At 33.4% G+C, this 14,111-nt stretch overlaps 1 protein-coding gene across 1 annotated transcript in view; it reads right to left on the bottom strand.

Annotated features, from left to right (window-relative positions):
- Positions 1 to 1,129: 1,129 nt before the first annotated feature.
- The window catches only part of LOC114325942 (protein phosphatase 1E), a 220,887-nt gene continuing 207,905 nt past the window's right edge, over positions 1,130 to 14,111 (bottom strand). Inside the window, exon 7 of the mRNA XM_028274099.2 lies at positions 1,130 to 1,368. Within this exon, the coding sequence (XP_028129900.2) occupies positions 1,130 to 1,368 (239 nt within the window). The remainder of the gene's footprint in view (positions 1,369 to 14,111) is intronic.

The raw sequence follows: 14,111 nt of genomic DNA, 5'->3' as shown, positions 1-14,111 counted from the left end.
CTACACAGACGGCTCTAAACTTAACGATGGAAAGGTAGGGTCTGCAGTGTACATTCCTTCCAAAAACAAGTCATTTAAAATAAAACTTCATTCGCATTGCTCTATTTACACCGCAGAAGCAGTAGCTATTGGGAAAGCTCTGGATTGGCTGGAGCACGAGGGTATACAAGATGGAGTGATTATTTCGGACTCTTAAGTCAGTTCTTAGCGGACTTAATAATATTGAATTAAATCGTAAGACCTGTGAGCTGATATGTGAAATTAAACATAAAATTAGAAACAAAAATGTAACATTTATTTGGGCAAAAAGTCACAGCGGGATAAAAGGTAATGAAATAGTAGACGAGCTTGCTAAGAATTCCACGCATTCTGGTATACAAGAATATATTTTCACTGTTACGGATCTAACCAAATTTCATAATGAAAAAATAAACTATAACTGGAAAGACAGATGGAAAGTATTGGCGAATACTTCAAATAATCATTATTATAAGATTCATCCTGTGTTACCATCCTTAACAGAATTACCACATATATTTCAATATAACATAACTAAACGATCAGCTGCAACTATCGTTAGACTAAAAACTAGTCACGGTGCTGTTCCAGCTCACCTGGCTAGATTCAACATTATCGAATCAGGAAAGTGCTCATGCGATAATATTTCCCAGTGTGATATTAATCACATCCTCTTTGGATGTTTTAAGAATAAAACGCTTTCAGATATATTTTCTGAAAACCTTGTAAAAAGTAAGGTGCAACTTCCAGCAAACATAACCCATCTGCTGTCACTCAATCAGAAATCAATATTTGAACTCGTATGCAATCATTTATACGCTTCCGGATATATAATTTAGATTTGTAACAGTCAAGTTTCAGTTCGTAATATACCATAATTAATAACTTATAATAAGATTATATTAATATGCAAAAATCTGTGGCAAATGGACTAGTTTCCATGCCAAACATCACCATCATCATCATCATCAAGTACTTGCGCTGGGCAATTTTGTTTGTGACACGGTGACAGGAAAATACAGCGTGTTTTATATGTTCGTTCATGGTTATTCTTTCATTTTTCCGACTGTATATAAAATAAACTTCATGCGCCAAAAACGCATTTGGATAATCAAAATTTTTTGAGATACAAAACAGCAAAGCCGAGAAAAGAAAGATCACTTGCAATGGTTCTAAAATAAGACTTACCTGGATTTTCTGTGACTAAATTATAAACGGTCCTGGCAACAGTCCCCTCTGAAATAATATCCCATAAACCGTCACAAGCTAATACTAAGAAATCGTCATTATCTAACATTATTTCCTGGATATCTGGAACGGCAATGACAAAAGGTTTGTACTCTGGATCACCTGCAAAAAATTTAAAATTATATTGTATTTTGATTTTAATTGTTTGTGACAATAAATTTAGTTGGATAATTTGCAAAAAATTTTAAATTACTAAAAGAATCTACCCTTTCCGTAAATTTTTGACTGCATTTTTTGTATGAAACATATATTGCGGCGCTTTAGATGTTGGATAAATTAGGAGTTATCTAATTTAGTTTGACAAAGAGAGTTGCAAATAACCTCTGGAAACTGTAATTATTCATCAACATTTTCGTTCAGCATCATACCCTATATAGAGGTGGTAAAAAGTTTCTAGTTCTTTTAGATACGATTAGAAAAACAAATAACGAATTGATTAAATACAGGTTTAAGTATCCTCCTCTTCTTGCTCTATCGCTATAATCCTCTTTGAGTTTTGGCCTGTTGAAATAAATGACCGGCTTCGCAGTGTATATAACCAGTTATGATTTAAACTAAACAAAGCAACTTGACTGTCAGGGGTCGATGACAATGGACCCCGCAACACTCCTTATGGAAAAGTGGTCCCGGTCAAATTTAACGAAACTTTGGTCAATGCTACCTGTCAGTGAGTAGATTAAAAAAGTCCATGGCACCTGGTCTGGAAAACTATTATTTCCGAGCTACAGCCTCCTGAAGTTCTTAAATTCAGGTAATCGGTTTACGTTAAGTACACTAAGTCACGGTCAAGTAAATGAAAATATCTATTATTAAAAGAAGAGAGACTCATTTTCTTCATGCATATTTTCCTGTTTCATATGAATTCGTGGTTAAAAATAGATGCATCGTATTTAGTCTTCAGAAAACCTCCGAAAAGTACTAAAAAACTGAAGAAGTGCGATAGAAAATGTGTTGCTACAGAGACATAAGAATTATCATGTTTTCATGAATGGTTCAGACTTATCCAATACCAACATAGCTGCAGTTCCACCTTATCTTTAGAAAACTACTGAACAGCGGCGGATCTAGGGGGAATAGGGTAATTCCCCTAAAACGGTCAAGAATTATAGAAGCAATTGTTGAAACGCAAAAAATATAAATACAATATACAGTGCATTCGTAAAGTGTGGAAACGGTCTATTATCTCATGTCTTAATTATTTTCAGAGTTAAAGCTCCGACAAGTCGATTTTTATTTTTAAATTATGATTTTTTGACGTATAGTTAGTGTGACCAACTAGTCCGAAAAATCCAGGACATGGCCCGAAATAAAAAGTCGTGTCCCAGCGTCCCGGATAAGTCTTCCGGGCCATCCGAATTTTCAACGTTTTGGTAAAGTTCTATTTTGAAATTTTGAATACGTTATTCTTCTAAAAATTCACATGAAATTGAATTCGTGGGACGAAAAAAAGTCGATATTTTCTAGAGTGTAATACTAATACCACATTCAAAACGCAGGCTTTTTATATCGTGGTATTATAGTTATGCGAAACCCATAACGGTGGACTTTTTTTCGTTTCTGTATTTTAATTTAATTTTAATTTTTATCGCACGACGGAAAGCTAGACTTTGAAATTGCAAATGGGACAAAGAAAGCTACGAGAATATATTATGCGATTAATAATACGATACTGGGAAAAAGGGAAATCAGCCAGGAAACAAAAATACATGTATTTATACAATCACAGTACCAACTCTTCTATATGCAAGCGAGACATGAGTTACCTACAAATAAAAAACATGAAAGTGCCATAAATGCAGCAGAAATAAAGTAACGAAAACATCAAAAACGTGCTAAGACAGGAAGCAATAGAGAAAAAAATTGAAAAAAGAAAACTGAATTGATTTGGACATACATATAACTAGAATGAACGAGAACAGACTAGTAAAGAAGGTGACAGATGCGAAAAGACAGGGGAATAGATGAAGGGGCAGATCTAGAAAGGGGTGGATGGAACAAATCCAGGAAATCGGGACCAAGAGAGGGAAAACAGTGCAACAGATGAAGGAAATGGCAGGAGACCGGAAGGCGTGGAAGAAATGGTAACAGATAGATAGGTGATAGCAAAGTCTGACGCTCTTATTACGACAACGAGAGGAAGAAGTATTATAATAATTATCGTCTGAAAAAAAAAAACAATGGCCCGATTTTCATTGGAAAGTCCCGGATTTCAGGTATTTTTTCAGCCTTGTCCCGGATTCGACTGGATTGGAGTTGGTCACACTACGTATAGTACATAATAATGACGTCATCGATTTGGGCGTAATGACGTCATCGATGATTTTTTAAATGTGAATAGGGGTCGTGTGGTAGCTCATTTGAAAGGTGATTCAATTCTCTATTCGGTAATATAAACATTAACATCATTATTTATAAAGGGTGGCCAAAAAATAATTTTTGAATTAAAATAATTGACGCAAAAAGAAGAATGTATGTAATTTATTTAACTTAAAAGACATTTTACTGATGCCACATATAATAAAAAAAATGTTTATTTCATAAATAAACATTGCTTTTCGCTTAAGGCTATGGGTACATAATTCGCAAATATTTTACGGCTATCCCTACCTTTTCTGTCTTTACCTGGCAAATTACGTGTAGTAAAATTCACACTGATATGGAAATATTACTAGAATGTCATTCTACTTGACAATGTCATAACTAACTTAAAGAGATGGCTTTTGAATGTTCTTGGATAACTGTTATTTTTTGTATAATTGCAAATTATTAATTCAGTCAATAAATGTTATAATTTTTTCACTAACTATGTATTCAGTGATTGTAATAATTTATATGTACCTACAACAAAAACTAATAATCAATCGAGAAAAGAGGAAAAGTGTTAAAGTGATTTTTTAATAATATATTGTTACTATGGAACGCTTACAATTTTGAACATCTTTAACAACAAAATACTTGAATCACAGAATATATCTTGATGTATTCTATGCTTCTATCTTCCATAAATAATACACAATAAATAACTTTTTATAAAGTTCACGTCTTAAATCAATTATTTATCAAATACACTATATATCAATATTATTTAATCAACAACTCAAAATATTCCCGATTCATGTCAAATATTTGAAATTGTCACTGATTGTCAGTGTCTGAATGACAATATGCTGACAATATTCTATTCGACTGAGTGCGTTGTATGACAAAGATAGATTTGGAAAATATTACCAGGGACATTGTGTTCATTTTTTTCGAATCCTGAAAAAACCAATAAATATTTTTGAAAAATCTAAACGCAGAATGAAAGACTAAATTATTACCGAGGGCCGAAAGTCCCTTAGAATAAATAAAAAGTTTATTTTGAATGAGATATTTGAAATTAAAAATAACACTAAATTTTCTCTTAGTTTTTCACCCCTGTAACTTATTAAAATAAACATTATAGAAGTTCTCAGGAACTTTCGGCCCTCACTAATAACGTAATCTTTCATTCTGCGTTTACATTTTTCAAAAATACTTATTAGTTTTCTCAGGATTCGAAAAAAATGAATCCCCATTTGAATAGCATTACAGCCGAAAATACGTATGTACCGATCCTCTTAAATTAAATGTCAAACAGCCACACACCTGCCTCTTGACAGTTTGAACATTTAATTTAAGTGAAAAGCAATGTTTATTTGTCAAATAAACATTTTTTGTCTTTTCTGACAGCAGTAAAATGTATTTTGAGTTAAATAAATTACATGTATTCTTTTTTTTTGCGGCAATTAATTTAATTCAAAAATAATTTTTTTGGCCACCCGGTATAAATAATGATGTTAATGTTTATAATCAGGGCCGCGTTTAGGTCAATTGATGCCCTAGGCAATTCTCTAGTAGCCGCCCTTCAAGATTTTTCTTTCATTACTGCATCTCATTATCATTTTCGAATTACATGGAGAAAAAGGAAGATTTAAAAAAAAATTAAACATGCTCTCTATAATTTGATCTTATTTTTTCAAAAACCATACATTTTAAACCCGTTTAACTTGTTGAACATAGAAATAACACTATAGTAAAAGGTATTGTAGAAGCAAAACGATGCATTTAAATCTGGTGGATGAGGGGTTAAAATATACATACTTCGCATTTTATCTTAAAATAAATTAGTCATCCTTTTTTGTTGCACCATATCTCGCTTAGTTTGAATGTATTCAAAATTTAACATTGCGGTCGTTTTCAAGGTCTTTTCAGGCAGTACTTACAAAAAAAATTGATAGCATTATACCCTTAAGGCGAGGCGCCCATTGAGGTGGAATGGCCGTGGCCCGTGGCGTGGTATTGGTTATTAGAGATGGTTCGGCCAGCTATTTTGATATAGCAGTTGCTTTTTTATTTTTCATTATTCAACATTTTCAAGATGATATGAGAAAAGCAAAATCATATTTGTTTGTTTTGTTTGAAAAAGCATTGTTGTTGGTATTTAATGTGAACATATAAATAATAATTGTTACTAAAATAATACATCTAAGTACGAACATTTTTTGAAATGACAAAAAAATTTAACAAAATACATGGTGGTTGTAATATTTATATGGTCGTAGTATTTATTTAAATTTTCTGTTGTTTTCACCCAATTTTGAAAAAATGTGAAAACTTGAATTATCCACGTCCGTCTGTCCGTCTGTCTGTCTGTCTGTCTCTCTGTAATCACAACTCCTCCGTCAATATACCAGCTAGAATGACAAATGTGGTGTCAAATGAAAGCTTATAATCCAAGGATAGTACTAAAGGTGATAAATTTGATCTAGGCTGTTTGTCCGTCGGTCTGTCCGACCGCGAATATAACTTCTCCGTCATTATACCAGGTAGAATGACAAATGAGGTGTTAAATGAAAGCTTATGATTCAAGGATAGTACTAAAGGTGCTAAATTTGATCTAGGCTGTTTGTCCGTCGGTCTGTCCGACCGCGAATATAACTTCTCTGTCATTATACCAGGTAGAATGACAAATGAGGTGTCAAATGAAAGCTTATAATCCAATGATGGTACTAAAAGTAGGATATTTGACCTAGGCTGGCTGGTTATCGGTCCGTCCGACCGCGAATATAACTCCTCCGTCATTATACCAGGTAGAATGACAAATGAGTTGTCAAATGAAAGCTTCTAATCCAAGGATAGTACTAAAGGTAATAAATTTGATCTAGGCTGTTTGTCCGTCGGTCTGTCCGACCGCGAATATAACTTCTCCGTCATTATACCAGGTAGAATGACAAATGAGGTGTCAAATGAAAGCTTATAATCCAAGGACAGTACTAAAGGTGATAAATTTGATCTAGGCTGTTTGTCCGTCGGTCTGTCCGACCGCGAATATAACTTCTCTGTCATTATACCAGGTAGAATGACAAATGAGTAGAATGACAAATGAGGTGTCAAATGAAAGCTTATAATCCAAGGATGGTACTAAAGGTGAGATATTTGACCTAGGCTGCTGTACGTCGGTCCGTCCGACCGCGAATATAACTCTACCGTCATTATACCAGGTAGAATGACAAATAATGTGTCAAATGAAAGATTATAATCCAAGGATGGTACTTAAGGTGATAAATTTGATCTAGGCTGTCTGTCCGTCGGTCTGTCCGTCCGCGAATATAACTTCTCCGTCATTATACCAGGTAGAATGACAAATAAGGTGTCAAATGAAAGCTTATAATCCAAGGATGGTACTAAAGGTGAGATATTTGACCTAGGCTGCTGTACGTCGGTCCGTCCGACCGAGAATATAACTCCTCCGTCATTATACCAGGTAGAATGACAAATTAGGTGTCAAATGAAAGCTTATAATCCAATGATGGTACTAAAGGTGAAAAATCTGACCTAGAATTTTCGGTTTTAGAAATGAAACCGGAAGTGATTTTTTAAAGTAGCCGGAGTAGTATAAGCGATATATTATTCGACGTGCTTTAGCAAGATGGGAACAAATGTATACTTTTGGTTTTTATATCATTTCCGGTTAAAAAGTTTTAACCGGAAGTGCCATATTATGGACACAAAAATAGTACATGTGATATATTTGAAATTTGACCTCGGAGTTGCGGTTGTAGAGCTGCAATAGGAAGTACCGTTGGAAAGTCACTGAAATAGCATAAGATATATTATTCGACGTGCGTTAGTAAGATGAGAAAAAATATTTGGTTGTAATATTTATATATTTATTATTTATATGGTTACTATGGGTACTAAAGGTGAGAAATTTGACCTAGGATTTTAGAATAAACCGGAAGTACTGTTTAAAGTCGCCGGAGTAGTATAAGCGATGTATTATTCGACGTGCCTTAGCAAGACGAGAACAAATGTATAATTTTGGTTTTTAAATAATTTCCGGTTAAAAAGTTCTAACCGGAAGTGCCATATTATAGACACAGAAATAGTACATGTGATATATTTGAAATTTGACCTCAGAGTTGCGGCTTTAGAGCTGCAATAGGAAAATACCGTTGGAAAGTCACCGAAATGGTGGCAAATGGAAATAGTATAAGATATATTATTCGACGTGCCTTAGCAAGATGAGAACAAATGTATAAATTTGGTTTTTATATCATTTCCGGTTAAAAAGTTCTAACCGGAAGTTAGGCCACATAATAAGACGGGAAAAGTACTCCCCGCTAAGGCTCATAATCCAAGGAAATATCTCGAGAAAGAGAAATGTGGGACGTAGGAGGATTTATACAAATACAATAGTTCAGAGCTGCAGCCAACAAAGTTAAGATTGCTGTGATGGTAGCCAACCTCCGATAGGAGACGGTACTTCAAGAAGAAGAAGAACCGGATGCTTTTTGGGTTCATATCATTTCCCGTTAAAAAGTTCTTAACCGAAGTACCATATCAGATTCGCAGAAATGGTACATGTGACATTAATTGAAGTGTATTGAAAAGTCGAGTTTAAATCTTTTGTTCCGGTTTTGAAATTATTTCCGTTTAAACAATTATGACCGAAAGTTTAGTAAAAATGACTAAAAATTAGCGAAATATTTTATCCATCAAAGCAAAGTTACACGAAGAGTTCAAATATCGACTTCCGGTTCTACTTTCGATCCCCATGGGTGAAAACCTAGGACTTAGAAAGTTCAATTATTTGTAGTTAATTAATACATAATTTGTGAAATTAGAATAATAATTCTTATGATTTATGCGTTTTATTCACTTTGTAAAGATTTTTTTTGTCAGCATTGTAATATTATAATACAGCGCAGTAGACAAGTACTATATAGTAGCACCGATTAACTTTTATTTCTTTAGTTTGCCAACCTCAATGCTAAAAATCCAAAGAAGCGAAAACATCATTATTGGGTGCACCCTATCTGGCAAAAAAAAAAATAAAAATTTGCAATTTTTAACGTTTATAAAAAGGATTTGAACTTGAAGTGGTTGTATTTTGGAAGTGCCGCGCCGTAGCGCCAGTCCCCTTGCCATTAATCGACAGCAGGTTTAATTTTCGAGTGGTACTCGAATGGTGACCACGTTGAGTTTGTGTTACAATATACGAGGACGTATTTAAAAATTTAAAAATCATACAAGACGATCAACAATTTAACATAAATATATTAAATATTTATTTATATAGAAACTTTTTAATTCCTGGATTTTTCGGTAAAACTCTTTTCGGCTATTTGCCATTTTTAATAAGCACTTTAATTAATAATTATTATATATTGCTAGCTTTGTTATTTGACTATTGACACATTATGGCAGAGAGTCAAATCAAGAATTGAATCTAGCATCTCAAAAATCAAACAAGTAAAAATGTAAGTACCAGTTATAGGAATATCCCTGTTTATGGAATATAAATTAGAGGTCCCGAAACGTTTCCATTTACTTTTTAAGGGGGTAGGCGCAAAATCTTGGTCCAATGCTATTTAAATTCATTTTTTTTTTCATTTTTTCGAATGCTGAAAAAACCAATAAATATTTTTGAAAAATTTAAACGCAGAATGAAAGACTACATTATTACCGAGTTCCGAAAGTGTCTTAAAATATACAAAAAGTTTAGTTTGAATTAAATACTAGAAATTAAAAATCACAATAAATTTTCTCTTTTTTTCACGCCTGTATATTATAATTATAAACATTATAAAAGTTTTCAGGGACTTTCGGCCCTCGGTAATAATGTAATTTTTCGTTATGAGTTTAATTTTTTCAAAATACTTATTAGTTTTCTCAGAATTCGAAAAAAAATGCATTTAAAAGCATTGGACCAAAATTTTGCGCCTACCCCCTTAATAAATTTATCCGTTTGTTGAAATATCTTTTAATAAAATAATACCGCTGTTTATAATACTTTTTAACTAAACGAATAAATTTTTACGTACAATATCCTAAAAATTTAAATTATATCGGGTATTATGCTTTATTGCAAATGCCTCAAAGGCCTGTATAGCTGTTTTATATTATTAAGGCCGATTCACATAATAGCTCAGGTCACGCTCCGCTCACGGTCAGCTCAAGCCACGATCAAAATATTCTCTCGGAGAAACCACGCGGTCAAAAAAAAGGGACAGAACTTGACCGTCGCGTTTAGTGCGGATATCATGATTAAAATGCGTGTAAGAATAGTTGACCGAACCTTGAGCTGAGCGTGAGCGGACCGTGACCTGAGCTATAATGTGAATCAGCCTTTAGGGTTTCTCAGGTAATAAATACTTTATAACAACTGTTATACAAACTCGCCGACAAATTTACTGGTGGTAAAATTATTTTACTTTTCTACAAATTTCTATACAGTGCCCACCTACTTATACTTCGTCTAATCTACTTACCGTTGCACGTGATCCGCGTCATAGCCCGTGACGTCACATGATACCAACACGAAATATTTTGGCGGTAGGTGTGTTTTTTTAGAATCATTTTTCCGAGTACACGGGAATTACAGCCACTAGATATATTTTATTATATACGCGTAGAAATAATATTTGAAGATTTCTATTAATGTTAACTTAAAGAAATACACAATAATATGTTTCATTTCATTTGTATACCTAAATGGACTATAAAGCGTTTTTATGAAGCACATTTGTTCGGAACACACTATAACTGTAATCGAACGAATGTGACATTTTAGCATAAATTGGTAACATTTATTTGACAGTTGCGGTGATGATACTTCATATTTGTTTTTATTCTTTATTATAAGTATATTTGTTTTATTATATTTACTGTTTATATTATTTACTTTAACTTAAGATTATAACTTAATTCTTGTTTTCTATTTCTAAAGTTTTTATTTATTTACATTGAATATGAATTTGTTTTTTTGTATAATCCACTTCCACAAAAATTATGTGATATACTTGATTTAAAATGACTTTAAGAATTATTGCGCGATCCCTCTTCAGGTGACAGCCATAACTTTGATTTTTTTAAATGGGAGAGTACATTATGTGACACCTCATTTAGAAGCCTTTAAAACACTGATTACAATAATGTATAATAGTTTAATCCTTTTTGAGAGCGTAGGCAGAAAATTTCGGTTGAATTCTTTTTAAATGCAATCATATTTTCGAATCCTGAGAAAACTAACAAGTAGTTTTGAAAAGTTTAAACACAGAATGAAATATTACATTATTGCCGAGGGACAAAAGTCCCTTAGAATAAACAAAAAGTTTCTTTAGAGTGATATATTTAAAATTAAATATCACACTCAATTTTCTCTTTTTTTTTTCGCCCCTGTAACTTTTTATTAAAATAAACATTATAGAATTCCTCAGAGATTTTTGGATCCTCGGTAACACTGTAGTCTTGTATTTTGCGTTTAAATTTTTTAAAAACACTTATTAGTTTTCTCAGGATTCGAAAAAAATGAATGCATTTAAAAATAATTCAAACGAAATTTTGCGCCTACGCTCTCAAAAAGGATTAAAGTATTATATATTTTTGTAATCAGTATTTCAAAGGCTTTTAAATGAGGTGTCACATTATGTACTTTCCTATTTAAAAAAAAATCAAAGGTGTGGCTGTCACCTGAAGAGAAAACAAACTTTGGAAAACTGTATGTTCTACACTACTCACGTACTTTTCAATACTATTTTACTTGATGTTATTAATTAGGAATGTGCAGGGCATTGCTATATATTTCATTTGGAGCAATTTCCGAAGTGGAAGTTTAATTTTACCTCCAAATTCAAATCTTTCCAATTCAATTCCTAATAATATTGTGGCTTATTCTCAGTTAAAACAAGTAATAATTGGACTTCGTAAGTCCTAGGTTTTCACCCAAACTAATCGAAAGTAGAACTGATAGTCGATATTTGAACGCTTCGTGTAACTTTGCGTCGATCGATATACGATTTTACTAATTTTGAGTCATTTTGACTAAACTTTGCGTCATCATTATTTAAACAGAAATTACTTCAAAACAGGAACTAAAGATTAAAAGTCAACTTTTCAATACTCTTCGATTGTTGTGTTACATATACTATTTCTGCGACTATAGTGGCAATTCTTGTTAGAACTTTTTAAGCGGAAATGATATAAAAACCAAAACCAAAATTTTTTCTCATTTTGCTAAGGCACGTCGAATGATATATCGCTTATACTATTTCGGTGACTTTAGAACAGTTCATACGGTTGCAACTCTAAACCCGGAAGTCCGATGTCAAATGTCTCATCTTTAATACCATCCTTGGGTTATAAGCCTTCATTCGGCACATCATTTGTCATTCTATCTGTATTAATAATGGAGGAGTTGTATTCGCGGACGGAAAGACAGATGAACAGACAGTGATGGAACCGAAAGTATATATTTATTCTCTTCTTGCAAAGTAACGTCGAATAATATATCACGTGTACTATTCCGGTGACTTTAAAACAGTACTTCTGGTCGCATTTCTAAAACCGGAAGTCCTAGGTAAAATTTCGCACATTTATTACCATACTTGGATTATAAGCTTTCATTCGACACCTCAATTGTTATTCTATCTGGTATAGTGACGGATGAGTTATATTCGCAGTCGGACGGAAAGACGGATAGACAGCCTAGGTCAAATTTCTCACCTTTAGTACCATCCTTGTATTATAAACTTTCATGTGACATCTCATTTGTCATTCTACCTGGTATAATGGCGGAGGAGTTATATTTGCGGTCGGACGGACCGACGGACAGACCGCCTCGGTCAAATATCTCACCTTTAGTACCATCCTTGGATTATAAGCTTTCATTTGAGACCTCATTTGTAATTCTACCTGGTATAATGACGGAGGAGTTATATTCGCGGTCGAACGGACCGACGGACAGACAGCCTACGTCAAATACCTCACCTTTAGTACCATCCTTGGATTATAAGCTTTCATTTGATACCTCATTTGTAATTCTACCTGGTATAATGACGGAGGAGTTATATTCGCGGTCGGACGGACCGACGGACAGACAGGATACGTCAAATATCTCACCTTTAGTACCATCCTTGGATTATAAGCTTTCATTTGACACCTAATTTGTCATTCTAGCTGGTATATTGACGGAGTAGTTGTGATTACAGACGGACAGACAGACAGACGGACGTGGGTAATTCAAAGTTTTCACATTTTTTCAAAATTGGGTGAAAACAAAAGTAAATTTAAATAAACAGTACGACCATATAAATGTTACAACCACCATGTATTTTGTTATATTGTTTTTGTCAGTTCAAAAAATATCCGTACTTAGATGTATTATTTTAACAATAATTATAATTATTTATATTATTTATATGTTCTCACTAAATGCCAACAAAACTGCTTTTTGAAACAAAACAAACAAATATTATTTTGCTTTTCTTATATCAACATGAATACGTTGAATAATGCTGAAAAAGTAACTGCTGTATCAAAACAGCGAGTCGGCCACCTCTACTCAATACCACGCCACGGGCCACGGCCATTCCACCTCAGTGGGCGCCTTGCCTAAGATCGACCATTTCTCTGTTATTAAGTTGAACACACCGATTTGAGCATGCACAAAAAAATGTCTTTTCACCTACCATATCTCTTTTTATGTTATCACTAGAAGACTTATGAAGGAACGAATCTCTTTGATTTTTTATAAGCTACAAAAATGTTTTATATAGTTTTTTTCGTTAGATGTATAATTTTTAAGGTATTGAACCAACAATTTTTCGCGACATTTTTCAATGAAAATAGCAAATTTTCAACCACGAATAACCCAAAAGGATTGAGTCTAAAAAATTATAGAACAGTGCGCCCGCCGCCTTTGCGGTGCTGCCGACGGCCCAATAATCCCTAAATTTACAACTTCTGTTCTTTTTGAATGGATAGTGTTAAGAAAATGCAATTTGTTTTCTAGAAATGAATGCCCACTTATATTCCATTGATGGATGTACGATGTACTTAAATGTTATTCGATTTCAATTTTTATATACAAATATTTTTTGTACAGTATTTTTGCCGCCCTCTCATAATTTACCGCCTTAGGCAACTGCCTATATTGCCTAATGGATAAAACAGCCCTGTTTATAATACTGAATAGATAATTGAATCACCTTTTAAATGAGCTACCACACGACCCCTACTCCCATTTAAAAATCATTGATGACGTCATCACGCCCAAATCGATGACGTCACTATTATGGGATATACGTCAAAAAATCATAATTTAAAAATAAAAATCGACCTGTCAGAGCTTTAACTCTGAAAACAATTAAGTCATGAGATAATAGACCGTTTCCACATATATTAACAGGTGGATAGAAAAAAAGAAAAAAAAACTGGAACGAACATGTAAACCGAATGGGACCAGACAGATGGAAAGACAATGTACAGTCAACCACAACTGAAACAGAATACGAGGCAGACAAACAGGAGCTGACATGAAA

This window comes from Diabrotica virgifera, chromosome 3, assembly GCF_917563875.1.
Source record: "Diabrotica virgifera virgifera chromosome 3, PGI_DIABVI_V3a".
NCBI classification, from domain to species: domain Eukaryota; kingdom Metazoa; phylum Arthropoda; class Insecta; order Coleoptera; family Chrysomelidae; genus Diabrotica; species Diabrotica virgifera.
Note: the sequence above shows the minus strand (reverse complement) of the source record. Positions and strands in the feature narration are given on the sequence as shown.